Source organism: Boleophthalmus pectinirostris, unplaced genomic scaffold (assembly GCF_026225935.1).
Source record: "Boleophthalmus pectinirostris isolate CB_2022bp ecotype Guang Dong unplaced genomic scaffold, ASM2622593v1 HiC_scaffold_2, whole genome shotgun sequence".
NCBI classification, from domain to species: domain Eukaryota; kingdom Metazoa; phylum Chordata; class Actinopteri; order Gobiiformes; family Gobiidae; genus Boleophthalmus; species Boleophthalmus pectinirostris.
Window position 1 is genome coordinate 4153758 of NW_026571152.1, and position 24979 is coordinate 4178736.

Here is a 24979-nt window from a genome sequence, read left to right on the forward strand (position 1 = left end):
TTGTAAATGCTTAATAAAGCATAATTAGTCTTCACTTTAGAAAAGCTCTCAGAAAGATTTAACTAACAGATAACAGCTGCCTGAATGATCATTGCATTTCATTATTAGTAAATCATTCTCTCCTAGCTTATTAATCATTAATAAATGCTCAAATAGTTAGTCCATGAGTAATTAAATATGAAATAATTATGAGTAACTATTTACAGCACAGGCAAATTAAGTGCAAGTGTTAATTAGGGTAGTAGTAGTAGTTACTAAGCGTGAATAATATTATTTAATTTAAGCGTGAATCATTATTAATTAATTAAGTTCTTAATATTTAATGCTTTATTCAAGGCTAAAACAAGGTTGTTAGTTATACACACATTGTTACATTATCAATAAGTGTTTACCAGATGACACATATTTTAACATACATAAAATCATTTATGGACTAATAATATGTTAACGTATGGCACAACATTTAACGTTTATGATCCCCCAGTTGAGGACAAACAAAATGTATTGTTATTGTTTATGATCATACTGATGTGGCAAGGTAGCTGATCATGGTCAGATCAAAGGTCAGAGGGGAACCAGGAGACTTCCTCTTCCTGAGCAGGCCTGACACACGGCTATTTCTGGTGAGCCAAACAAATGTAATGTTTGTACATTTTAATCTTGTTAGAAAACAAATTTGTAACTTTTGTAAATATTAATTTAAGGGTTTTAACAGTCCAGATCAGAGAGGTATGCTTTTAACTTTTATTTTATTGTTTACTTTTAATTGATGTATTTTATTAACTGCACTGTGTTACAGGCTCAGTGCTGGTTGCCGTTTTTGAGTTTTAGTTTGAGTTGATTGTTGATTTGTTCCAGCTCTGCAGTGGGTGTGGGCTGGAGGTCGCTGGGTGTGAAGGGGGCTCACTTAGAGGGTGACCTTATTTATAGTTATTGGTGATGGTGGCACTTGTAATTGGGTGTTTTCAGTTGTGGTAATGGTTTTCTTTGTATTAATCTTGTTCGTTTTCTCACTTTATAGCATGTCTCCTTCACCCAAGCTTTAGTATGGAGCCGCACCCCTGCAGTAGTATCCTCACCTGTTAAAAGCACCTTTAATATTTTTGTAAATAAAAGCTGCCGTATGGTTGTTAGACCCACACACTGACTGACTGGCTTTGTTATTAAAGCTACCTGCAAATTCCAGGTGTTAGATAAAAAGTAAAAAAGTTAAAGAAAAGCATGTGTTCAGTCAGCAGTTGTGGTTTGGACAGTGGATCTAGTCTTCTAGGTATTTCTGTAAGATTTGATTTTTATATTGTTTTTTGAAGTGCACCAAGTTTGTAAAAGCTTTGATATGATCGTCTAAACTATTCTACAAGTCCACTTATTACCACCAAAGACACTTGTGAGTCGATATATTGTGATGGTCTACGATATTATTGAGACTTTTGATGATACAATATCACAATATTTTGGTTATTGTTACTCCCCTACGTGACAGTACTCATAATTAATCACAGTAATCATGATGATAAAACACAACAATAAAGGTGTATAATGTAACTTTTTTTCTGATGAAGGGTTTGCTACCTGCTTGGTTCCGAGGACATGTTATTGCTTAGTGTAACCCGCATTCAGTGTTGGGAAGGTTACTTTAAAAATGTATTCCCCTACAGATTACAGATTACATACCCCAAAATGTAGTTTGTAACGGAATCCATTCAATTACTTAAAGTGAGTAATGTAATCTAATACTTTGGAATTACTTTAGTCCTGGTTTAGTCCTTATTTGTCCTGGTTTTAGTCCTGGTTTTTTTTTTTGTCTTGGTTTAGTCCTGGTTTTAGTTTAATCCTGGTTTAGTCCTGGTTTAACCCAAAATATGAAAACAGGGAAAATCCCTCTGTGTAATCCATTTATTTCAACAAAGTAACTGTAATCCCATTACCACTCACTGAAACAGTAACTGTAATTGAATACAGCTACTCATAATTTGTACTCTGATTACTTAACTCTGGTACATGTAATCTGTTACTCCCCAACACTGCCGACGCCTCATGGGGACCAGGTTGATATCTCTGATTGTGTTTTTTTTGTTTTGTTGTTTTTTTGTTGTTGTGTTTTTTCCCTCCGTTTAACGTGCAGTACAGCCCGGTTGAATATACAAAAAAATAGACAAATGAAATTTAAGACTTTTGAGAAAATAATAAGACTTGGACAACATAATTTAAGACTTTAAGGCCTTCATTTAAGAACATGAAATGTAAGACCTTTTTAAGACTTTTAAGACCCCGCAGCTGCCCTGATTATAGCAGTATCTCCACAGCTCTGCAAAACCCCTCACCATCTCCTCTCAATACATAACTGATTACTTCACAACGTCTGGACAAGAAATTGTAACTACTTTCCAGAAGAGGCAAATAAGATTAAAGCATTTGCCGAGCCAAAAGTACAGGGAGCGGTGCCAGCTCACATCTGAACAGTGCTCACTCCGAGGACAAGGACAGCCGCTCCCTGCTCAAATGGGAGACTAATTATTCATAACTGCTGCTCAGTCCAGACAAACCAATACAACAGAAGAGCCAATAAACGTGTGCCAGGATTTGAGATCAATTATTAACATGGCGCAGTGAAGTTTCAGCATTGATAATAGAACTGTTGGGAGATTCTAAATGGGCCGTGACGCTCAAGTGGAAAAAGGTAAAATGGTGGTGATGTGTTATGTGAACATATTTAAAACTTCAAATTATATATATATATAAAAAAAAGCAATACTGTATTAATGATTTTAAACTTAGATACTGACTGTGGTTATGAAATGTTAAACTCAATTGTCAGTGTTATTTCAGACATATTCTCCTACTGCCATCTTGTGGTCATATGGAGAAGGTGCATGTTGATCAGACATTTATAAAAGATTGGAACAAATATAAAATGCAACTACCAAAATAAAAAAAATATATATTGAAATTTTCTGATATTTGATAAAAGTTTGTTAATTATTTACCATTTTACATTATTAAAAAAAATGCTTAAACAAATTATTCATATATTTGGCTTTAGTCATTTCTGAAATATTGGAAACTACAACTTCATACTTGGTAAAGCATCACCATCAGAGAGAGGTGGGCAAAAAATATTAATCTTTTTTTTTTTTTCCTGTGTAAAATAATGTATTATGTTTGAATATAAACAAGACATTTAAACACAAAATATATTCCAAATTATTTTCCAAAATCTGAACTCCACCAGGCAGAAGATTGCGCCACCTACAGGCCAGGACCACCAGACTACGGAACAGTTTTTATCCTGATGCCGTTTTTATCCTGATGCCGTGAGACAGATCAGTTCTGTCAGAAAGCGCAGACACTAATGCTCCTTACAAAACCACACTGACTTGGAAAGCACTTTAGAAAACGGGGGCGGGTGGGGGCTGTTTTTTGACATACAATATTTTAACTATTTATTCTTATTATTATCTATGCTGCTGTTGACCTGGACCTGAGCGCAGTATTTTGTGTCTGTGTATTTTTTTTATACTGAAATGACAAGTAAATTCTAATTCTAATTCATAAAGAAGTTTAAATGTTTAACTCTGGACAGATACATGAAATATGAGACTTAGTTTGTGCTGTAGTACTTTGTTGTTCTGTTACTGATTAGTTTGTTTCCTCCTGCTGTATTTTTGAAGATGAACTGGTGTTAAGATGAAGCTCTGACAAAGGAATAAAGGGTAAAGGGCAGAATAAGATTAAGCTTCAGCCTGCACCTTTTCGGTCTGTGTGTGTTAAATATGACTGTCTGTGAATTAATGTCAAAATATACCTGTGACCGAAATAAATAAAATAAAAAAAAGAAAGAAAAGAAATTCTGATTCCACATGCTTTTCCTGACCAGAGGATGAGCTGTACCTGTCAATTAAAACCCCCAGGCTGATCAGTGTCAGTTTGAAATGACTGGCTTTCTATTTGATTAAAATTCAATTAATTGCACAACCCTGGCGTCAGATAACAGCATTAGCCTCATGTTTAGCCCCTATTAGAAAAGCCATATCTGTCTGAGGCTGGTTTATGGACTGGGAGCGCGGACACCCCCATTGGCGCGGCTCTATTGTCCATGTGTGCAATAATGAAGCGCCTCATTGAGCCGTGCGTTTGAATAGAGCCCGGCCTTTCACTCTGCATGCACAAGCTCATTAGAACTCTATAGACACACAATTGTGGCTCTCACATTAGAAACTTCCTCCTCTGGGACAGACACGGCACAGAAAGGGCCAGTTTGCTGCTAAGCTAAGCACATTGTCCGCCTGATTCATGGAGCCTGGCCCTCCATTCATAATATTAAGTTCGAGTGGTGGAATATCAATTGCAATGGGCAATGGGGCGCTATCTTTTTAAGAGATTTAGTGGGGTTAAAAAGGAGAGAAAGGGGCTCTCTGCTGGTCTACAGAGGGCTGGTTTTCAACAGCTCCATTGTGAGAACAGTCAAAGAAGGAACCCAGTTTTCCCTCCATTTCAAAAAGAGGTGGACATCAAATAAATTCACATGAACTTCAGTCTGTTTGAGAAAGGCCCAATTACACCTGCCTCTGAGGAATCTGCATGTTTCAGTGGAGTGGAGAGGCTCAATGATCAGACACTTTTAAAAGGTTTGGACATGGATAAGTGATTTAGCCTTAGTGCTAAAATGTGGAGGCAAATGTAATGTCATCTGGGAGTGGTGTTTATGAGGCTGTGGGAGCAAAGGATGAGCTGCTTCAGTATTTATAAAATAAAGGAGCAGTTTTATAATTGGCTTCACTTTATCTAAAGGCATGTTATTAAAACAGGCATTTGTCATGTTGTCTTTTCTGAATGGATCTCTGTGAACAGCTTTATTGTGACAGGTCGTCTGTGAACACACTACATGATCACTACACAAAAGTGCAACAGTCACAGTGTGACAGAGCGCTGGGCCTTCTCCACCAGCTAACGAATAAAACCTCAAATTTGATTACAAGCAACCTTTGGCTCTTTGGCCATGACACAATGGGCTCGGCTGTCTGGGCCAATTTCCATGCTCAGCATGAGGTACGCACACGCTCGGGCAGGCGCGGGCTGCACCCCTCAGGGCCCCCATCCCACTCAGGACTCACAGCTCAGGACTCACAGCTCAGGACTCACAGCTCAGGACTCACAGCTCAGGACTCACAGCTCAGGACTCACAGCTCAGGACTCACAGCTCAGGACTCACAGCTCAGGACTCAGAGTACAGGACTCACAGCTGAGGACTTAGGCTGACATGATATGAATGTTCAAAGCTGCAGTTTCGAGTTTCAGCTTTGGGCTGTAGTTGAGTGTGTGCTGTGAGGCACATCACACACATCTGACTGTACAACTTTAACCCACATCATTTAAGATCTATGGGAACAAATATCAGGAAAAACCCTTTAGAAGAATTATGTGAGAAACTTGGTTTAAATAAATGCTTCATAAAAAAGTTTGTTGTTACAATGATGTCAATAAATCTAAATTGTAAAAAGCTCATAAAATGTTTGAATAGCAGATTCAAATGAAGTGCCTTTTAAAAAGGCACAAATGGCAATTGCAAATGAACTAGAGTGGGATTGTGAGGCACAATGGAGCTTTGAGTGAGAGAGGGAACTATTTACTACTGCAGCCACTGTTCTGTGAATGTGAAACTTAGGCCAGCAGTTCATTGTCTCTGGTGTCTATCATTTAATAGGCTAGTTGACATAATGAATGAGCCAGACCCACCTTCTGCCACTCCAATAGACCCCAGCCTTATCTGAATTGTGAGCACATTAGGGTCTCTCAGCCAATCACAGCGCGGCCTGTAGCCCAGTGCCGGCCGAGGGAAGAGGAGCAGTGAACTTTTGTTTTGCTCTGAGTTTAATGAAGTTGGCCTGGTCAGTCCCACAGGATTAAAGCGCCTCTAGTCACAGTGGAGCATGGTCTTAGTGCAGGGCTGCGTCAGGACGAGCATGGCCTCTCCTCCTCCATTAGCGGGCTTCGGCAGCTCCGGAAAGTGCTTTCTCATCGACAACCTGCTGCAGTCACAAACCTCTCCACCCCGAGCAGAGAGACCCGGGACACAGCCAGGGGGACAGGGGACAGAGGACACTGGGCCCAGGCGAGCTCCTGGTCTCAGGCGAAGCTGGAGCTGTGAGTCCAGAGGAGGATATCAAAGTCCAGGCCACAGTCCAGAGCAAGTCCTGCAACACCCAGGTACAGTTCAGACTAAATCTAGCTTCACCAGTTAAATACATTGTACAAAATAACTTGAATTTGTATACAATTGTGTGTGTGTATATGTATAAATAGATAGATAGAGATAGATCGATACAAATATATTATAATATTATTATAATATATGAATGATGTAAAATAGACATTATTCTAGTGTGATTCAAGTGAGAGCACAATTTGCCAACTGCCTACAACTCAAACCAAAACTTTGTCAAACTGACCTGACTCCAACACATTCATCTTCAGATAATATTTAATATTCTAAATCATTTTAGAATACTAAAATTTTCATTTGTTTATTTTGTTTTCTCATTGCACTTAAGTTTAGTTCATGACGCCATGACCACGCTGTGTAACAGAATAAAAGTGCATGGGCTGACACACAACAGTTGTTAAAGTCTTTGTCAACCAGCTGAGGTGGTTCTAACCCTGGTTCGAGTGGGGTAGTGTTGTTGTGTCCTTAGGCAAGACACTACCCACCTACCTTAGTATGAATGTGCTGCTCTCCAGTGATCGTGGCGGCACAGATTGGCAGCGCCAGCTTCAAGTATGGAGAGAATAATTAATACAACATGTGTTTTGATACTACAACTGCTCATAATAATAATAATAATAATAATAATAATAATAATAATAATAATAATAATAATAATAATAAAGCCTTACACTTTACAGGCCTGTCAAAGCCTCTCAAAGTACTGTGTCATTATTTACTTCACACTCGGTGATGTAAGCTAGTGTTGTAGCCACAGCTACAGGAGACTGAAGTGAGGCTGCTGATCTGCACCATCTCCACCAATCAAACGCACACACCATGTTCATACTGCGCAATGTGGCTACGCAAGTGTCTTGCCTATGGACACAACGACAGAACTTGGTTCAAGCAGAAATCAGTCCTCCAACCTTTGGGAAAGGGAACCACTGCTCTAACCACTAAGCCACTGTCTCCTCAAAAAGCATGACTGTGATGTAGCCACAGCTGCCCACAGGGCAGACAGACAGGTGTGGCTGTCATAATGTGTATATGGCCTATGAGACCAGCAGAGCCAGTCATTATATCAACACATTCACAACAGGCAAGGTTGACAAAGTCTTGCCCAAGGACACAACAGCAGTGTGTAGTGGGTGTTGCACTGGCTTCCTCCACCCGTCTGTTCCTCATGTGCCGCTCGTCTGTGCAGGTGTGCTGAGCCGTGTGCTGGTGCCGGGCCTGGAGTACCCGTACCTCCTGGCGTTCTGCGGTGGGTCCAGCCCCCCTCCCGTCTTCTCCAGTGAGTGTTTTCTGCCTCAGCTCCTCTCTAAGCGCTAGCAGCAGGGTCTCCCATGCTCTTCACAGCTAATTACTGATGCAATGCCAAAGAGCTAATTCTGCGTTCAACTCTGCACAGCTCTATTCATGGGCATTCACGGCTGTTTGGGATCGAGCCGAGGGGTGGGCTGCAGGCCTTTAGAAGCCCCCAGGGCCCCAGGTTTTGTACTGGCACATACACACTTTAGTAGTGCAAATATGCAGAGCTAATAAACATCTTGTCTTGTGTCATATTAAGGTTATAATTGCTGTGAGAAATGTAATCAGTTTTAATTAAGACAACAAATTTAATTTGAAGGTTAAAGGTCTTCATTACTGTGTATAAACACAAGACACACGTAGTGTGTAAACTCATTACAAAAAACATGCTGGAAAACAACAAATGATCAAGTATAAAGCAACATGAAAGAAATATAGAATCAAAAACATCACCAAGGCCCTCTCCATTTTGTCAAAGCCATGGATACGTGGAGACTAAATTCTAAAGCAGAATTCAGCATCAGTGCCCAAAGATAATGTATTTCTTCAATGATGAAATCACAAATAGAAATGCACAACCGAGGCGGCAGAAACAAACTTATGTTCACATAACAAACTTATGTGACATCGATGCATTGTAGCTCATAATTGTAATGATTCTCATCAACTGTTATGGAATAAACACCTCTTGATAAGGTCTCTGGAGTCATCATGTAGGCTGATACTTTCCCACAGTGCCCGGCAACACAACAATGCCAGCGCTGGCCGTGACCAATCGGCACATTCAGTCCACCATCCACACGCGACCTCACCTCAATTTTTCACTGCAGCAATGAACTCCAATGGGCACAAAACCTCTGGCCATCTCAGAGCAGTGAGGGCTGGACAGGAACATCCCCCAGCCTTTGTGCGGCTAAAGAGCTCAGCTAGCCCACTCCCCCTCCTTTCTGCTGGCCTTCAGCGCTCATTCCTGCCCATTGGGGACCCCTTGACTACAACATAAAGCATTCAATGCAATTGACTTTTATAGACTTATTCGAGCTCATCTTCGCATACAAACTGCCTTCATACCTGCAAGTGAAAAGATTTAGTGTTGGGCCAGTGAACCATCGAGTAATGGCATTTCCATTGAAGTGGCTTTTTGTGGGGGTTCCTCAGGGCTCTATGGTGGGGCCACTGGAGGAGACACACACGTTGCCCAGGGATGACCTGGTAATCAGCTCTTTAAGTCAAAACCATTGAGCTCCAATAGAGAAGTGAAAGGCATGTCCAAACCTGTTATGTGCTCCTAGAGGTGGTCTATGTGCACATTTGTCGTACAGATTAAAAAGGCAACACTGAATAGACTGGATAAATCGTTCCTCTTGACTTTTGTTGTGCATGCACCTGTGAGTGAAGCACCGTGGGATTGCTCCTCACAGTTCACCAAATCCTTTTTTCTCCATTCAAATGCCTTCCTATTCTCTTTAGTCACCCTGAGTTTGTTAAATTGAACAAATGGAAGAGTGTGCTCAAGTGTGACAAGACATAATCTCTGAGTCAAAGAGGAAACTGTTCCATCAACAGTTCATGTAGTTTCAACTGACAAACGTTCGGTCCTTAACAGTTCAAAGCATGTGACAGTGTTTTTCTTTACCTTTCAGAGAGTACGAATCTTCCAACATGGGCTCCTGATAATAACCCAAAAGCTCGCAGAGGGATACTTCGAAGAGCGGTATTTTCAGAGGAGCAGCGGAAAGAGCTGGAGAAAACCTTTAGGAAACAGAAATACATCAGCAAAACAGACAGGAACAAATTAGCAGCAAACCTCAGTCTCAAGGAATCACAGGTATTCAAGCACCGCACGATACTGGAACATTTTGTGATATGGGTGTAATTTGGGTGCTAGGAACTGCTATTTCAATTTTGTAGTGACATTTTCATGCACTTTTTAACTCATTGATTACATTTTAAAGCTTTACTTTAATTTACTAGTGAAACTGTCAAAATAAAAATTAGAAACTAATAAGCAAATGATGTTTTGTTTTTCGTAGGTAAAGATTTGGTTTCAGAATCGTAGAATGAAATGGAGAAACTGTAAAGAGAAGGAGGCTCACAGCAATCGCTCCCCAATGGATGAACTCATGGCTCGAGCTCAAGAACCATCTCAGAAAAACAACTCCAAATCCAACAAATCTGATTCAGAGAAAAGGGATTCATGATGGATCTGTGATGGCAGCTGTGTCAAGTGAAATACTATTAAAAAAGAACTGGTAAAGCTTTATAATGACTACTACATGACGGGGTTAAAGTTAGGAGGAAAGATCATTACTAAACCTTCTTAATAAATGCTTTATTATGAAGTCATTCAAGTGTAGTTATTATAAAGTGTTACCAAATAATTACTGGGTAAGTGAATGTAAATGCTACTTAAAGACTAACATAATTAGTTTTGACTTGTAAGTGGCTGCAGTTGTGGTTACTTCATAGTATAATTGCTTAGTCAATCAAAATGTGAGGAGTTCAAGAGCATGAGGTTGTGTTCACACTGCAGAATCTGATCATGTCTTAATCTCAAGTACAGAGTCCAAATGAACTCTATGGGAGATTCAATGATTTTCAACAAAATATCTTGGATTGACTCCACAAACGTGTCATTTTAAAGTCCTGGCTTCAACTATTTTGACTTGCAACAATCATTCTTTCTGAAGCTCACATGAAAAAATATTATTTGACCTTAGTTAATTAGCAGCTGAGTTTTAAAGCATAAAGTAGAATGTTGATGTGACATGACCTGTCTGTTCTATGCTCATGTTGATACATCATGTCAGGGAGGAGCAGTTATCACACACTTCTGATGGATAAAGTGGCTTTCTTCAATTGGAATTGGAAAAGTAATCAAAGCATTTACATGTGTGTTTTTAACAGAAGCTTATATATTTCTTTTGGAATATTGTGTACATATATTTTCCTGATCTTTTATATATAGATCATCTGTAAATAAAGATTTTTTTCAAAAACAGCTGTGTGTATTTTGAATTCTTAATAAGTAATAATGAATATACTCAGATAAGAACAGACATTTTATTAATTACCAATAGCAAGTTACCGCTATATACAAATATACTTTTATTTATTTGGCCATAGGCTTAATACAGAGTGTCCCCAGGTTTGACTACCCTAAATATTAAGACGTTTTTAAGACCACTTAAATGAAAATGAAGACCAGCATCACACCCATTCTGTGGGTGAAAAACACCAGATCCAATTCTAATAATGACCAACCAACTACAATACTGCATCTAGAATCTAAGAGCCACTGTGGATTAAACCTGCACTTCCCCATGATCCATCCAACGTCTTCCTCCGCTCTACTGATGGTTTATTCACTGCTGCCGGCGACAGAAACCAAAGTACTGTTAGTATTGAGAGCAAAGAAATATTCAAGTAAAAGTAAAAATATCACATGAAAAAATCTACTTAAGTAAAAGTGTAAAAGTACCCAAGTAAAAATATTTGCGCATACTCCAAATTAGACATTCATTCTTGTTTTGTGATTTCACGTTGTTGCTTTTTTTTTTCCTCCCTCAGTTTAACGTCGCACTGCAGCCCAGATGAGTTTACAAAAAATAGGCAATTGAAATTTAAGACCTTTGTGAAAAAAATTAGACTTGGACAATATAATTTAAGACTTTTTAAAGCTTTAACTTAGGAACATGAAATTGAATACCTTTGTAAGACTTTTAAGTCCTCATGGTTGCCCTGTAACACAACAGGACAGAAAAGGGTAAATAATCGAAATATCATGATATCGTATCGTCAAAAGTCTCACAATAATATCGGGGGCAGTCACAATATATCAAATCTCAAGCCTTTTTGCTTAAAATCATTGTTTTGGTGCAGAAACAGCAAAAAAAAATGTGAAAACTACATAGACCATGATCCTTTGCTCTGTTTCAGTTCAATCGACATACTGAAATAACTGTTATGAAGCACTTTCAAATCCTAATTTTGGGGATTTTTGGATGACAAAAGTAAAAAAGTATGGTTAAAAAAAGTACAGTAAAAAGTAGCATATTCACAATTTTGCATTATTGTTATTTTTTCCCTCCACAAAGTCTGAGTCTGATGCAGTTTTGGTCCTGTAAGAAATCCAATGTCTTTAAAATCAGTGTGCTCTGCTCTGTGGAACTCAGAACACTTTGGTGCAGGGAAGGTTCTTTCTTCTTCTATTTGGCTACGTTCAGACTGCAGGGCTTAATGCTCAATTCCGATTTTTTTGTGAAATCCGATGTTTTTGCGAGGTCGTTCACATTTTCAATTAAATGTGACTTGTCTGTGACTCCAGTGTGAACTTTAAATGGCCCGAAAGTGTCCCGCATGTGCACTGGAGACACGATGACGTCAACCGCAGTGAGCGTGCTCTGTGTTTACGGAAGTTGTCCAAACATGGATGCAGCATCGAGCACCTGGAGATTTTAAAGTTCCTCTTGTACCAGAGCCAGAACATAAACAACTTACTTGTTTTAACTCTTTCCCCCCTGGACGCCTACTAGGAACAACCAATACATATGTCACTAGGGCTACCCACAGAGCATAATTGCATAAAAGAAAACAGACTTCCACCATGTGGTGTGGAGTGATTTCAGGGCAATTTTGGTTCATAATCGAATATAAAGCCCGGATAGTTTGTTCGGATATCGCAGGACTCCATACAGACGCATCAGCGGCATTCTCATCTTCGAAAGATTCACTCTCTGTAAGTCCGTCGCTATCGCTGTTTTCCACTTTATAATCACCCTCATCATCACTTTGAAATCTATAAAAGTCACTTTCTCTAAACTTATCCATAAAATACGTCCGCTCCTCATTATTTCTAAAACTGTGCGCCGCAGCGCGATCTTTCCATTGCTCGTGTTTCGTGTTGTGTTTTTTCCAGAAGCTACAATCCTCACTATTTCGATTAACTTCGGAAAAAATCGGCGAAAACATATCCTTGAATCCTATTGGTCAGTCTAGTGTGGGTTGTAGTGGCCCCCACCTATCACAGTCTCTGTTTAAATGTGAAAAACCGAGCCATTTCTAAAGGTCGTCAAATCTCGTCTTTAGTGATACAGCGGAGGTGTCAAAAGTCGTCATTAAGGAAACAGGGGGGTCGTCAAATGTCGTCTTCATGGGGGAAAGAGTTAAGGAGGAGATTGAGAAGGACGAGGTTTTTGGTCGTGGTGTTTTGTGGGGCAGCGGCAGCGACGTCCGTTGAAAGGAACATGTGGATGTGGAGACGTAGCCAAGAGTGGTGAGTGGAGATGTGCTTCAGTGACACGGAGTTCATTGACAGTTTTCACCTACTTCAGAGCAGAATACTGACGTTTGTGGCTTGTTGATAACGTGTAGGTGGATGAATGCACTTTGGCTGTTCACACTGAAGTCACATGTCAAAAGATCAGATATGTATCAGTTTCAGGAGCACATATCCAAGTGTCCTGGGTCACATTTGAAAAAATCGGATCTGTGTCGTTCAGACTGTCATTAAAAGACCAGGTACAGGTCACATAGAAGCCAAAAAATCAGATTTGGGTCACTTCAGGCTGCAGTGTGAACACAGCCTTTGACTCCTTTTCTTTTTGTTAATACATCTGAAGTGACCGTGGTGAAACTGGTTCATAGTAAATACAAGACACAGTGGCTCAAAGGTTTGAGCTCCTTCACCAACCTGAAGGTCAGAGGTCACTCTTGCTCGGGCAAAGTTCTCTCTTTGTGTTCTTAAGCAAGACACTTCACCCTCCTTGCAGAATATGAATTTGGTGTGTGATTGTGTGTGAGTGATTGGTGGTGATCTGAGGAGGCCGGTGGTACAGATTGGCAGCCAAGTATGGAGTGAATGAAGAAAGTTAATAATGAATTGTTAACACATAATGGTACACATTTTAGATTTGAACATACACGTTCTAAATATTTTTTTTAGTTTATAGTTTAGTTTATTGTACTTATTTAGTGTCACACACCATTTAATTGGTGCCCAGCCTGCATGGGCTTATATACAGAAGCCAAGAGGGGTCACAACAAACGCAAACGCCGCAACAAATACAAGTGCGACAACACAACAAAAAGCCACAACACACCAAAAAAAGCCGCAACGGAAATGACCGCGGGGACTCTATTTTCCGACGGACCGATCAAGCAGCAAGTGAAGAAGAAGAACTACAACATGAAACAAATAATGATAAAACAATAAATTACTTTTACTTACATTTTCAACTTCTCCGTTCCTTTACTTTTCACGTTGTAGTTCTTCTTCTTCACTTGGCGCTTGATCGGTCCGTCGGAAAATAGAGTCCCGCGGTCACTTCCGTTGTGGCTTTTTAATGTGTTGCGGCTTTTTAATGTGTTGCGGCTTATTAATGTTTGTATTTGATGTTGCGTTTGCATTAAAATAAGAGTCCCACGGTCATTTCTGTGGTGGCTTTTTTTTGGTGTGTTGTGTGTTTTTTTTTTTTTTTATGTATTGTGGCTTTTTGTTGTGTTGTCGCATTTGTATTTGTTACGGTGCTTGCGTTTGTTGTCACCCCTCTCAGCTTCCGTACTTATAAGACACATAAAACAATAAGCAGACAAATCACACATCAAACATAAAGTGTCCTCTTACAGAGGTGCCAGGCTTTCAACACAAACTGAGCCAACTTGAAAACATTACATTTAAACAAGTACTTCAGTCTCTCCTCATCAGACACAACAAACCAACAGTAAAACACATTAGACACAACTGACAGATCAGCTCATGATACAAAGGACAGTAAAACAGAAAATCCTTTAAGTCGCACAGACACATGTGCTCCTCCTCTGGGACTGAGTGGAATCGTCCCGTCTCCAAGGCCAGAGGCAGAGTCCCACACCTCAACTGGGCACATACTGACCTCTGACCTCTGCTCAGGTTCAGGGTGACATATGGTTCAGGTCCAAAATTAATTAATTTAATTAAGATATATGTTCTTAATTTTGGTTTACATAAAATTGCATTGTGCCACTTTTGTTTATGTTTATCAAAGTAAATGTAAATGTGGACACTTGTACACATATACTTAAATATGTAATTTTTATTTTTTTTAATTTTTTTGAATGCATTTGTTATGGGTGTGTGCTTGAATGTGTGTGCGTTTATGTGTATGTATGTGCATGTATGTAATTTGTATATATTTCGATTGCATCATTATTAATGTAATTATCGTAACTTTATTTTTATTATTATTTTTTGGTCAATATTACTATTACTATTGTATTTTTATTTTATAATTATTTTAATTTATTATTTTTTTATGTTTATTATAATTTTTTTTCCTTAATTGTATTATTATTATTATTATTATTATTATTATTATTATTATTATTATTATTATTATTATTATTATATATTAAACATATAATATATGTTTTTATTTTATTTTTATATTTATTTAATTTTTCTCAGTGTCTGTTAAGGGTGGGTGTCAGGAGGGTGAATCGGGGTTTGGGAATGGGGAGGAGGGGGTTTAAATGTGGCATTTGTATATTTGTACATCTTGTGGCAGTATTGTGTGGCCGTAGGACCACAATATAGGAAAAAAAATAAAATAAAATAAAATATATATGACAAAAAAAGTAAATGTTCCTCGTTTGTCTGGCACTACAGATGAACTTATTTCTGTAAATAAATCGGAGATCTGCAATCTCAAAAATGTTCTCAATCTCTCTACTCCAGGACGATTTCTGTACCAGACTCCAATTAAACACATGTTCGGTTAATCTTGTGTCTGTCATATTAACAGTGTTGGGAAGGGGACTTTTAAAATGTATTCCCCTACAGATTACAGATTACATACCCCAAAATGTAGTTTGTAATGGAATCCATTAAATTACTTAAAGTGAGTAACGTAATCTGAATACTTTGGATTACTTGATATTGTCATGCTTTTTCACTTGTTTTGTATATTACCATTTGTCATTTAATAAGTAAATATAAAATATATATATATATTGTCATGTTTTTTAAAACTACATGAGTGTAACAACCACATCGTGAAAATTCTTGTTTGTTCAGTCTTTACTTGACCATATAAAAAAATATTATTGATAAAGAAGTTATTTTTATATGAAATCACAATTATGTCCACCTACTGTTAGTGTCATATTGTATTAGTTTAGTCCTAGTTTAGACCTGGTTTTAGTCCTGGTTTACACCTGATTAAGTCCTGGTATAGTCCTGGTTTAATCCTGGTTTAGTCTTGATTTTAGTCCTAGTTTAGTTCTGGTTTAGACCTGGTTTAGTGCTGGTTTTAGTCCTGGTTTAGTTCCAGCTTAGTCCTGGTTTAGTTCTGGTTTAGTCCTGGTTTAGTCCTGGTTTAGTCCTGGTTTAGACCTGGTTTTAGTCCTGGTTTTAGACCTGGTTTACACCTGATTTAGTCCTGGTTTAGTCCTGGTTTAGTCCTGATTTTAGTCCCAGTTTAGTTCTAGGTTAGTTCTAGTTTAGCCCAAAATGTGAAAACAGGAAAATACCGCCATGTAATCCATTTATTTCAACAAAGTAACTGTAATCCAATTACCACTCACTGAAACAGTAACTGTAACTGAATACTCATAATTTGTACTCTGATTACGTAACTCCGGTACATGTAATCTATTACTCCCCAACACTGGATATTAACCAACCTATTCCATAACCGCACCATATCACAAATGTGTCTCACTTCACATGGTTCCAGCCCATATCTCCGTACAGAGCAAGTTTAGGTGCCTTTTTGTGCACAAAATAAGTACACCTATAGTATTTATTTAAAATATAACCTTACTTTTACTTCCACTTGGAACACGACTTCCTGCACGTCTTGGATCTCCAGGGCTTTGTTGGACCAGACCTGGTTTGAATCCTTGATCTGTTCCTGGGACATGCTCCAGTGAAGCTGAGAAAGCGGGTGGTCCCACAGCCCAAGAATCACCTCAGTCAATAAGTCATGATGGAATGAAAACAATACATTCAAACTCAGGAAGAAACCCCCAAAAACTAGCACTTATGTCATCAGAACGTCTGTCAGCTGCTTGTCTCCGTGGAGATGTTTCTACTGAGAAACTATGAACTCAAATAATACTGTTTCTACTGATTTTTACTACTACTACTGCTACTACTACTATATAAACAATTACTACGTATACATTAATACATTTGAATATTACATATAGTTCATATAAAATAAACTGGAGATGAAGTTGACATAGATGCTTTACATATTTTTAGAACAATAAATCATAATAGCATAAAATAAATAACAGCATCATTTATAAGACGCAGTACTGAAAAAGAGCTCAAGATTATTAGTGAACCTCATTTGAAATGAATACTAAATACTAAACTTAGTGTTGTGTCCAGTGTTTTGGGACTCTAGAGTGTTCCATGTATTTATTTGTATTCACCCAGTAGTTTATTTGGTCGTTCTACCAAACCCTATTTTACTTTGGAAAGTTGTTTTAACTACTGTCTGTGACAGACATGGTGGATTTTCATGCTAAAGGACATTTTTGACGTTCCTTCCTTTTTTAATTATTTATTTTGTTTTACAGGGATCATGTACCGGAGCATTAATCAAAGAAATATTGAAGAGATGCTTTGGACCAAACATGTTCCAGAGTCCCTGAGATTTACAAAGCATAGAATACACACATAACATAAAACAATGCAGTCTTTATACAAATAGTTCTAAAAAGTACAAGGACATGACAGATCTCTGTCCCTCTGTGCCTTTAATCAGGTTTCATTTCATTGTCATAAGTTGTTTTTCCTACATTAGTTTCCACTTAATGTTGGCACTTCTGTTCTTAATTCAGCTCTAAACTGTTTGAAGTCTTTGCTTGGTTCCAAATGTGTTGGTAGTTTGTTCCAGTCTGGTAGGTTTAGAAGAGAATGCCCATTGGCCTAGAGCAGTTTTCCTCCAGGTTTTTCTTAGTTTGCTTCACTGGCCACTTAAGAACGTTCAGTGCATGTTATCATTTGATAAGGATGTTCTTTGTTTTTTATTTATTTTTACTCAATTCTAAGACAGAATTTAAAACGTAATCATTAAATGTATTAAATGCTCTGCAATAATCACATGATCATGTTGATCCTTTCCTTGTTTTACTTTATATTCTCTTTTGCTGATTGAGTCTTATCAGAAAGTTTTACTATATTTTTCCACAGAAATGGATTATTACTCCTTGCCTTTTTATTTATTTTTTTATTATTTCCAAGAAAAGAAAAAAAAAAGCTTTAGCTGCTTTCAGCTGTGAGGTCACCTTATTCCTCAAACGTGTATATAAATATGTGTTTATTGTTAAGAGGTGTGATTTTAAATACCTTTTAGAGCAGAATCAGAAGCAAAATGGTTTTCAACCATGACAAATTTGTCTTTGTTCTATTTTTGAATGGCATTGTTTTACTATATATACTTACTCATTCAGCAGTAATCAAAATAATCACACAAGTCTAAATACTTCCCAAAGTACTCACTACTGGAAACTGTAGATTGGTAGAAATGCCAGCAAGAGTCCTAACATGGCCTGAGGTCACAGTGGAAGAACAGACAGGAGCGGCATCAGTGTAAAAATGCAATTTCAATTACATTTCCAATGTGTTTTAATAACATAATTGTGTTCAAAGTGCACATTTTATGTCCATTAACATTTGAGTGAAGACTGAAATGTGAATTACTAAACCAAGAATCCAGTGCATTTCATTGTTGAGGTCTAAACTACAGGATTAGACACTTTTAGAGAACATGATAACAGGACAGAATATTTAGTCACTGTGACCATTTAAAATCTGATTTGACTGCAGTTCATCTTGCAGCACTAACAGGCCTCAAACTCCACTGTAGTGACAAAGCACAATTAGAAACAACAAAGTAAAATTGACATAAATATGTGGCCTACTTGTTTCACCTTTGTTCAAACATCTGTCCAATGATAAAACAAAATGCAAAAATATTGTGGCTCATGCATCAACAGTTAAATTTAAAGTGCATTTATGTGGACAGGAGCAGAGTGAATATTCACAGAGTGTCTGTGAATGTCTCCTGGCGTGCCATGAAAACTCTTATTGAGATGCAAAGTGGGTGATTCGTCTTCTCATTAGCTCCACTTATACGGCCCATACAAAAGCCTGGCCTTTGTAAATACACTCATTTGTAAGACTTTGATGAGGCTTTCTCTGTAGGGCACTTTTCTTCATTAGGGAGCCATGTTTGTTAATGTTTTAGACCCAGACAACATGAGTATGATGCAAAAAAATGAAAACTAAAAAAGTAGAAAATCCATAACCCCCAAAATCTAAATAGAGTATATCCATGCAAGTTCTCTGTTTGACAGAAATGTACATATAATCAAAACTAATCATGTAAAATGAGTTTTAATATATATTTTCGATCATCCTAAACCTGACATGTTTTGGTTTAGTCTGTGTATAAATTGTAAATGACACTTGGACCGTTTAAGCAAGTCATTCCTTTTTTCTTTTTTTTTTTGAAATAGTTGTGATCGTTTCAGTAGCACTAGGGCAGTAAACAGGACCTGTGACTATCAGTGGTGGAAAAAGTACTCTGATTTGTTACTTAAATAAAAGTACAGATACTAGAGCAAAAAAAAAACAACAACAACAAAAAACCCAAGTATCACATGAAAAAATCTACTTAGTATTAATGTACTTGAAGAGTATTTCATACAGATTCTGAGGTCTTATAAGGTTTCAAATATTTTCATTTTGATAAAAATTTGTGTTGAATTTTGTTCAACAGAAGTAATTTTTTAATTTGTTATTTTTCCCAAGCTGTTTTTATGTGAATCATTTTGGTTGCTCAGATTAAGAACTGGTTTAAAACCCCTCAGCCTTTCGAGCAGGTCAAAAACAATACAAATACTTTTACTTTTCAGTCCTGTTCAAAAATGTCATGGAGTAAAAAATAAAAAGCCTCTACTTTAAAATGTACTTACGTAAGAACAGTACTTTACTACTTTCACTTCATTATGTTCTAGGGCTGGGTATCATTAAGAAGTTGCCGATACGATACATACCTCGATACACAGGCCACGATACGATACATGTCTCGATACACTGCACTTTCGATTCGATATGAAACATTTCAAATCGATTTGATACGGTTCAATAAAAAATAAAGGCTAAATCATGGCTGTGATACTAAAAGTCTTTGTTAAACCACTTTTTGTGCAAAGTTCATATGAAACACAAATATTTTAATCCTCAAAACAGTAAAAATGTCAAATGTGTTGCATAAATGAGTTTCACTCCACAAGCAACAAAACTGTAGCTCTGTAACAAAATAATTTAGTAAAACACACCTAAAAATACTCTTGGTGATATATCGATACAGCAGCCCACGATATCGATACTGTATCATCACATTAAACGATACGATATATCGATAATTCGACAATCCATCACTGATTCACTGCTTCTTTCGTTAGGGGGAAAAAATTCCAATACATAAAGAAGAATACTGGAAAATAAGTATATTTTAAAGATTATTTATTGTAAACAACACACACAAGTATATACAATAATATAAATAATCAATATCTCATAAAATATTCACAATTTACATTTTTCCAACGCTTTTTACAAGTTTGAGTGCATTCCTTTCCCTGCGTGCTGAGATCAAGAATATGGCAGTTGACTTTTCCATTAGAGTCCAGCTCCAACGCCCACACCACCGTCAACCATCTGCAAGCACAGCTCAACCATTCAACTGTGTTCGCTCAAAGTCCGTTAACACCGGTGATGTTTCCATTTGCGGGTGGCGACAGCGATGTTCATGTCTTTTTTGTGCCAGGGGAAGACGCTGTTGAGGCCGAGAGTCCCGTCGGACTGGACCGCCCCGGTGAGGACGTAGAGCTGGGAGCGCCCGGGTCGGACCAGGCCGTGGGCACATTTCAGGTTGATGAGGAGCCACTGTTGCAGGAGGTGCTGGGTGTCATAGGGAAGCAGAGGGCCCTGGTGGATAAACTCGACGCGGCCCTCGATCTCGAACTCGGGCGCTCCTGTTGGGGTGCGGCGGCGGTGGATTTTGGCAGTAACAGCTGTGGAGAGAAAGACATATGGTGAGATTAGACATTGTTTTGTTTAACTGTGGTTTGTGATTTGCTTCCAAATACTTCAAATACTTTGCAATAATTGACTTATCCATGAGTTCTGAATGATAAAGTTGCTCAGTATCCAAAACGATTCCAGAGTAAATATTATATCTTTTTAAAGGAAACTGAAAAGCATGAATTGATTTGACAGTAGCAACAGCATAGAAGTAGTAATATAGTGAATTCATTTTGCATTATCTTTACATGAATTTTATGTCAGATGCCCTCCCAGATGCAGTCATCTATGAAAGAATAAATATCATAGCCAGTGTTGGGGAGTAACAGATTACATGTACTGGAGTTACGTAATCAGAGTACAAATTATGAGTAACTGTATTCAGTTCAGGTCTAAACCAGGTCTAAACTAGGACTAAACCAGGACTAAACCAGATCTAAACCAGGACTAAACCAGGTCTAAACCAGGTCTAAACTAGGACTAAACCAGATCTAAACCAGGACTAAACCAGGACTAAACTAGGACTAAAACCAGGATTAAACCAGGACTAAACCAGGACTAAACCAGGACTAAACCAGGTCTAAACCAGGACTAAACCAGATCTAAACCAGGACTAAACCAGATCTAAACCAGGACTAAACCAGGACTAAACCAGATCTAAACAAGGAATAAACTAAGTCTAAACCAGGACTAACCCAGGAATAAACCAGGTCTATACCAGATCTAAACCAGGACTAAACCAGATCTAAACCAGGACTAACCCAGGAATAAACCAGGTCTATACCAGATCTAAACCAGGACTAAACCAGATCTAAACCAGGACTAAACCAGGTCTAAACCAGATCTAAACCACGTTGTGTGGACCCTGTCTCCTCCTCTTCTATCAATTATATTTTTAATACGGTTAAATAAAGTCTGGGCTTTTTATTTTCTTTTATCAGACAGAACATCTTATGTTACAATATCCGAGTCTTTGCTTCTCTACAGAAAATCAAGTAATCCAAAGTATTCAGATTACGTTACTCACCTTAAGTAACTTACTGTATTATGTTACAAACTACATTTTGGGGTATGTAATCTGTAATCTGTAGGGGAATACATTTTAAAAGTCACCTTCCCAACACTGATCATAGCCGCCATCATATTATACAGTAATAGAATGAAACAATACTATATAATAATAGTAGTAGTTAGAAAGTGTAGTGTTGTTAGTTGCAGTAGTCTCAGTACATGTACTCACCAAAATCATTGTGACAGAAAGAGTCCAGGACAGTTTTCATGGCAGGAGAATGTTCCACTGACGGGCAGTTTTGGCAGGCAGGTTTCGGCAAGTCTGAAAAATGAAATAAAATTGTTGATGTTGCAACCCCGAAATAAACAACAAGACTCGCGCTCATTTTAGCTTTTGGGCAATTTTTAATTTTAGATTTCGGTTCGTGTGTTAACAAGTATATTTTGTTTACAATGTGCTTTTCCCATAAGTCTTTGAGTCTCACATTCTTAAAGCAACAGTAAAGTAAAGACCCCGTAATTATATAGGTACAATGAAATGATAGACTAAAGAATATTATCAATGAAGTATGTATTTATATCAAATTAAAATAATTTGAGCCATTTAAATGAAACATGAGTCTTAAGAATTTTATAACAGAAATATTGCATTTTAATTTTCAGGGCACTACATTGAAAATAACTGTACCTAAACACACTTATTCATACTAGTTGTAGCATTTGTATAATTATGTAATACACTGTAATTAAAGTAGTAATGATAGTAAGAGTTGTAGTAGTAGTAGTAGTATGTGATAATAGTTTTTAGGGCGTAGTAGAAATATTAGAAGCAGCACATGAGAGTTTCTACCATTCCACAAATATGGTATTGAATGAATTGCCATGGTAACAATACTAATCTATCATCAGTGTTGGGGAGTAACAGATTACATGTACTTGAGTTATGTAATCAGAGTACAAATTATGAGTAACTGTATTCAGTCACAGTTAATGTTTAAGTGAGTGGTAATTAAATTACAGTTACTTGGTTGAAATAAATGGAGGTATTTTCCTGTTTTCACTTTTTTTCACATTTCACTTTTTTTTTTTGGAATTCCACTCATTGCCGGACACTAAACCAGGTCTAAACCAGGTCTAAACCCAGGTCCAAACCAGGTCTGAACCAGGTCTAAAACCTGGTCTAAACCTGGTCTAAAAACCAGGTCTAAAATCTGGTTTAAACCAAGATTAAACCAGGACTAAAACCAGGTCTAAACTACATCTTAAACAGGATTTAACAGGACTAAATCCTGCTGTGTGGACGTGTCTCCTCGTCTTCTATATAATATTTTTAATTTGGTTCAGTAAAGTCTGGACTTTTTTTCTTTTAGCAGACAAAACATCTTATGTTACGATATCCTCGTCTTTGCTTCTCTCCAGCAAACCAAGTAATCCAAAGTATTCAGATTACGTTACTCACTTTAAGTAACTTAATGGATTACATTACAAACTACATTTTGGGGTATGTAATCTGTAATCTGTAGGGGAATCCATTTTAAAAGTCACCTTCCCAACACTGTCTATGATCAGTCTGAAACCCATGGATAGTAGTAGAAGCAATAGTAACTAGAGTAATAAGCGTGATAGAAGTAGTATTCCAAGTACCTTTGGCGTAGTGGCTGAATTTGGCATGTGGAGAGAGACACATATCGTCTTCATCAGGAAATCGGTCACAGTCGAGAGCTTCAGGCCACGAGTGCCCCTGACAGGAGAGCGCCGGGGCACAGCTGTCCCTCACCGCCACACACAGGCTGCGGCACGGCTGGATGAACCTGCACAAGAAAATATATTCAAATTTAAACAAGGTAGGCAGTGAGCATTTCTATACTACGGTTAATGTATTTTACTACACTTCGAGCTGTTCACGAGATTCTGTGAACTGGACAACATTTTCGTTAGATTTTCTCAATTACCACTTGTGAAAATCTTTACAACGGCATGTTTTTATAATTATGTGTTGATCTGCTGAATTAAATACACAACACACTACACCTACAATCCTCAGTGTTCATCTCATACTTAATTTGATCACAACTTTTTAAATCCACTGTAAAAAAAAACCCTAAAAAACTTGTAAAAGCAAACATGGCACAAATGTACTTACGTGTCAAGGCAGACAGGAGCGATGAGCGAGCAGAGGAAGGCTTGGGCCTGTGGATGGCATCCTGTTTGCAGAAGAGGCCTCCAGTCTTCAGAACGAGGCACAACTTCACTCTCCAAATTACTGTGTCCCAGGAAATTGGGTAAACGCATCTCTGAGTACCCAACATCCTTACACACTTTCATCTGGTTTGGTATGGCAACGCAGCGAGTGGACTGTCCAAAATCGAAAGCCACGGCAGGGCAAAGCAAGGCGAAAAAGACAACCAGGATAGCCATATTAGTAGTAGTAGTAGTAGTAGTAGTAATGGTAGTAGTAGTGTCACTTGTAGCCAGTGCAGAACTTGACTGAATAAGTGGATATGGATGTGTCCTTTATATACAGGTTGCAAAGCCAGCCCAATCAGTCAGTGTGTCTGTTATCAAGTACCTATCAAAGACGCAGCACAGACGATGGATTGGAGACAATAGCTTGTTTTGGTAATGACTGGAGACACGGGGGGGGGTCACGCAGATGAGGTGAGGGGAGTGGGAGGGAGGGGGTCATGAGATGCATGAAGTTAAGCTACTGCATGGTTAGAGACAGTTAGGTCAAAAGTCAATATGAATTAATATACATGTCATGAATATTTGGTAGGTTGGCCAAAATGGGGATTTGGGCTAAAAAATGGCATTTATTGTTAGTGAAGGGTTTAGCCCAGGAGTGTCAAACTCAAATTCACAGAGGCCAAAATGAAAAACTGGGACTAAGTCGTAGGATAAACTAAATATTTACTGAAAGATTTCAACAACATCTGCATGTTTTCTCTTCTTTTGAAATATGTAAGGTTAAACCTTTTCTTATTAAAACAAATGTTTAATAACAGTTTTGCTTAAACATTAAGTATAATATAAAATAATATTTTAAATAAAAAATGTTTCGATAGCCTATCTGGAGCTTTTATTTATATATATTTTTTATCACAAACCAACAACTAGTCAAAATAATAACTTCAACTATGAACAGTCAAAAATCATGAATTAAACATATCTCCAAGCTCAGTTTGCTAAACTGTGATTTACTCTGATGCACATGGTTCCAGTGCAGATACAAATAGTTGAATACTCTCTTCTTAGATACAAGTTTATCAAAGTAGTAGTATTAGTAGTAGTAGTAGTATTAGTGGTGCATGAGCCATACTGGCGCAGCAGCCGGCGGGCCAGCACTCATACATCTTTGATATGAGCTC

At 37.9% G+C, this 24979-nt stretch overlaps 2 protein-coding genes across 2 annotated transcripts; one reads left to right on the forward strand and one right to left on the reverse strand.

Annotated features, from left to right (window-relative positions):
* The first annotated feature begins 5963 nt into the window (after positions 1 to 5963).
* On the forward strand, positions 5964 to 10325 carry dbx2 (developing brain homeobox 2). The gene is made up of 4 exons (XM_055155367.1): positions 5964 to 6207; positions 7410 to 7499; positions 9160 to 9344; positions 9550 to 10325. The coding sequence occupies exons 1-4, from the start codon at positions 5964 to 5966 to the stop codon at positions 9715 to 9717; spliced, it is 687 nt and encodes a 228-aa protein (XP_055011342.1). The 3' UTR covers positions 9718 to 10325.
* A 9954-nt stretch (positions 10326 to 20279) lies between these two features.
* Positions 20280 to 24029, reverse strand: szl (sizzled). Its single transcript, XM_020925349.2, has 4 exons — positions 23755 to 24029; positions 23256 to 23422; positions 21841 to 21933; positions 20280 to 20590 (listed from the first exon to the last, which is right to left on the reverse strand). The coding sequence occupies exons 1-4, from the start codon at positions 24027 to 24029 to the stop codon at positions 20280 to 20282; spliced, it is 846 nt and encodes a 281-aa protein (XP_020781008.1).
* Positions 24030 to 24979: the final 950 nt, after the last annotated feature.

Excerpts from the sequence above, each read along its gene's own strand:
- szl (XM_020925349.2), bottom strand. The coding sequence starts at position 24,029 with ATGGCTATCCTGGTTGTCTTTTTCGCCTTGCTTTGCCCTGCCGTGGCT. Across the intron at positions 21,934-23,255 it reads ATTCAGCCACTACGCCAAAG|ACTTGCCGAAACCTGCCTGC; the intron begins GTACTTGGAATA and ends TTCATTTTTCAG. Across the intron at positions 20,591-21,840 it reads TTTCTGTCACAATGATTTTG|CTGTTACTGCCAAAATCCAC; the intron begins GTGAGTACATGT and ends TTCTCTCCACAG.
- dbx2 (XM_055155367.1), top strand. The coding sequence starts at position 5,964 with ATGGCCTCTCCTCCTCCATTAGCGGGCTTCGGCAGCTCCGGAAAGTGC. Across the intron at positions 6,208-7,409 it reads GCAAGTCCTGCAACACCCAG|GTGTGCTGAGCCGTGTGCTG; the intron begins GTACAGTTCAGA and ends TCGTCTGTGCAG. Across the intron at positions 7,500-9,159 it reads CCCCCCTCCCGTCTTCTCCA|AGAGTACGAATCTTCCAACA; the intron begins GTGAGTGTTTTC and ends TTTACCTTTCAG.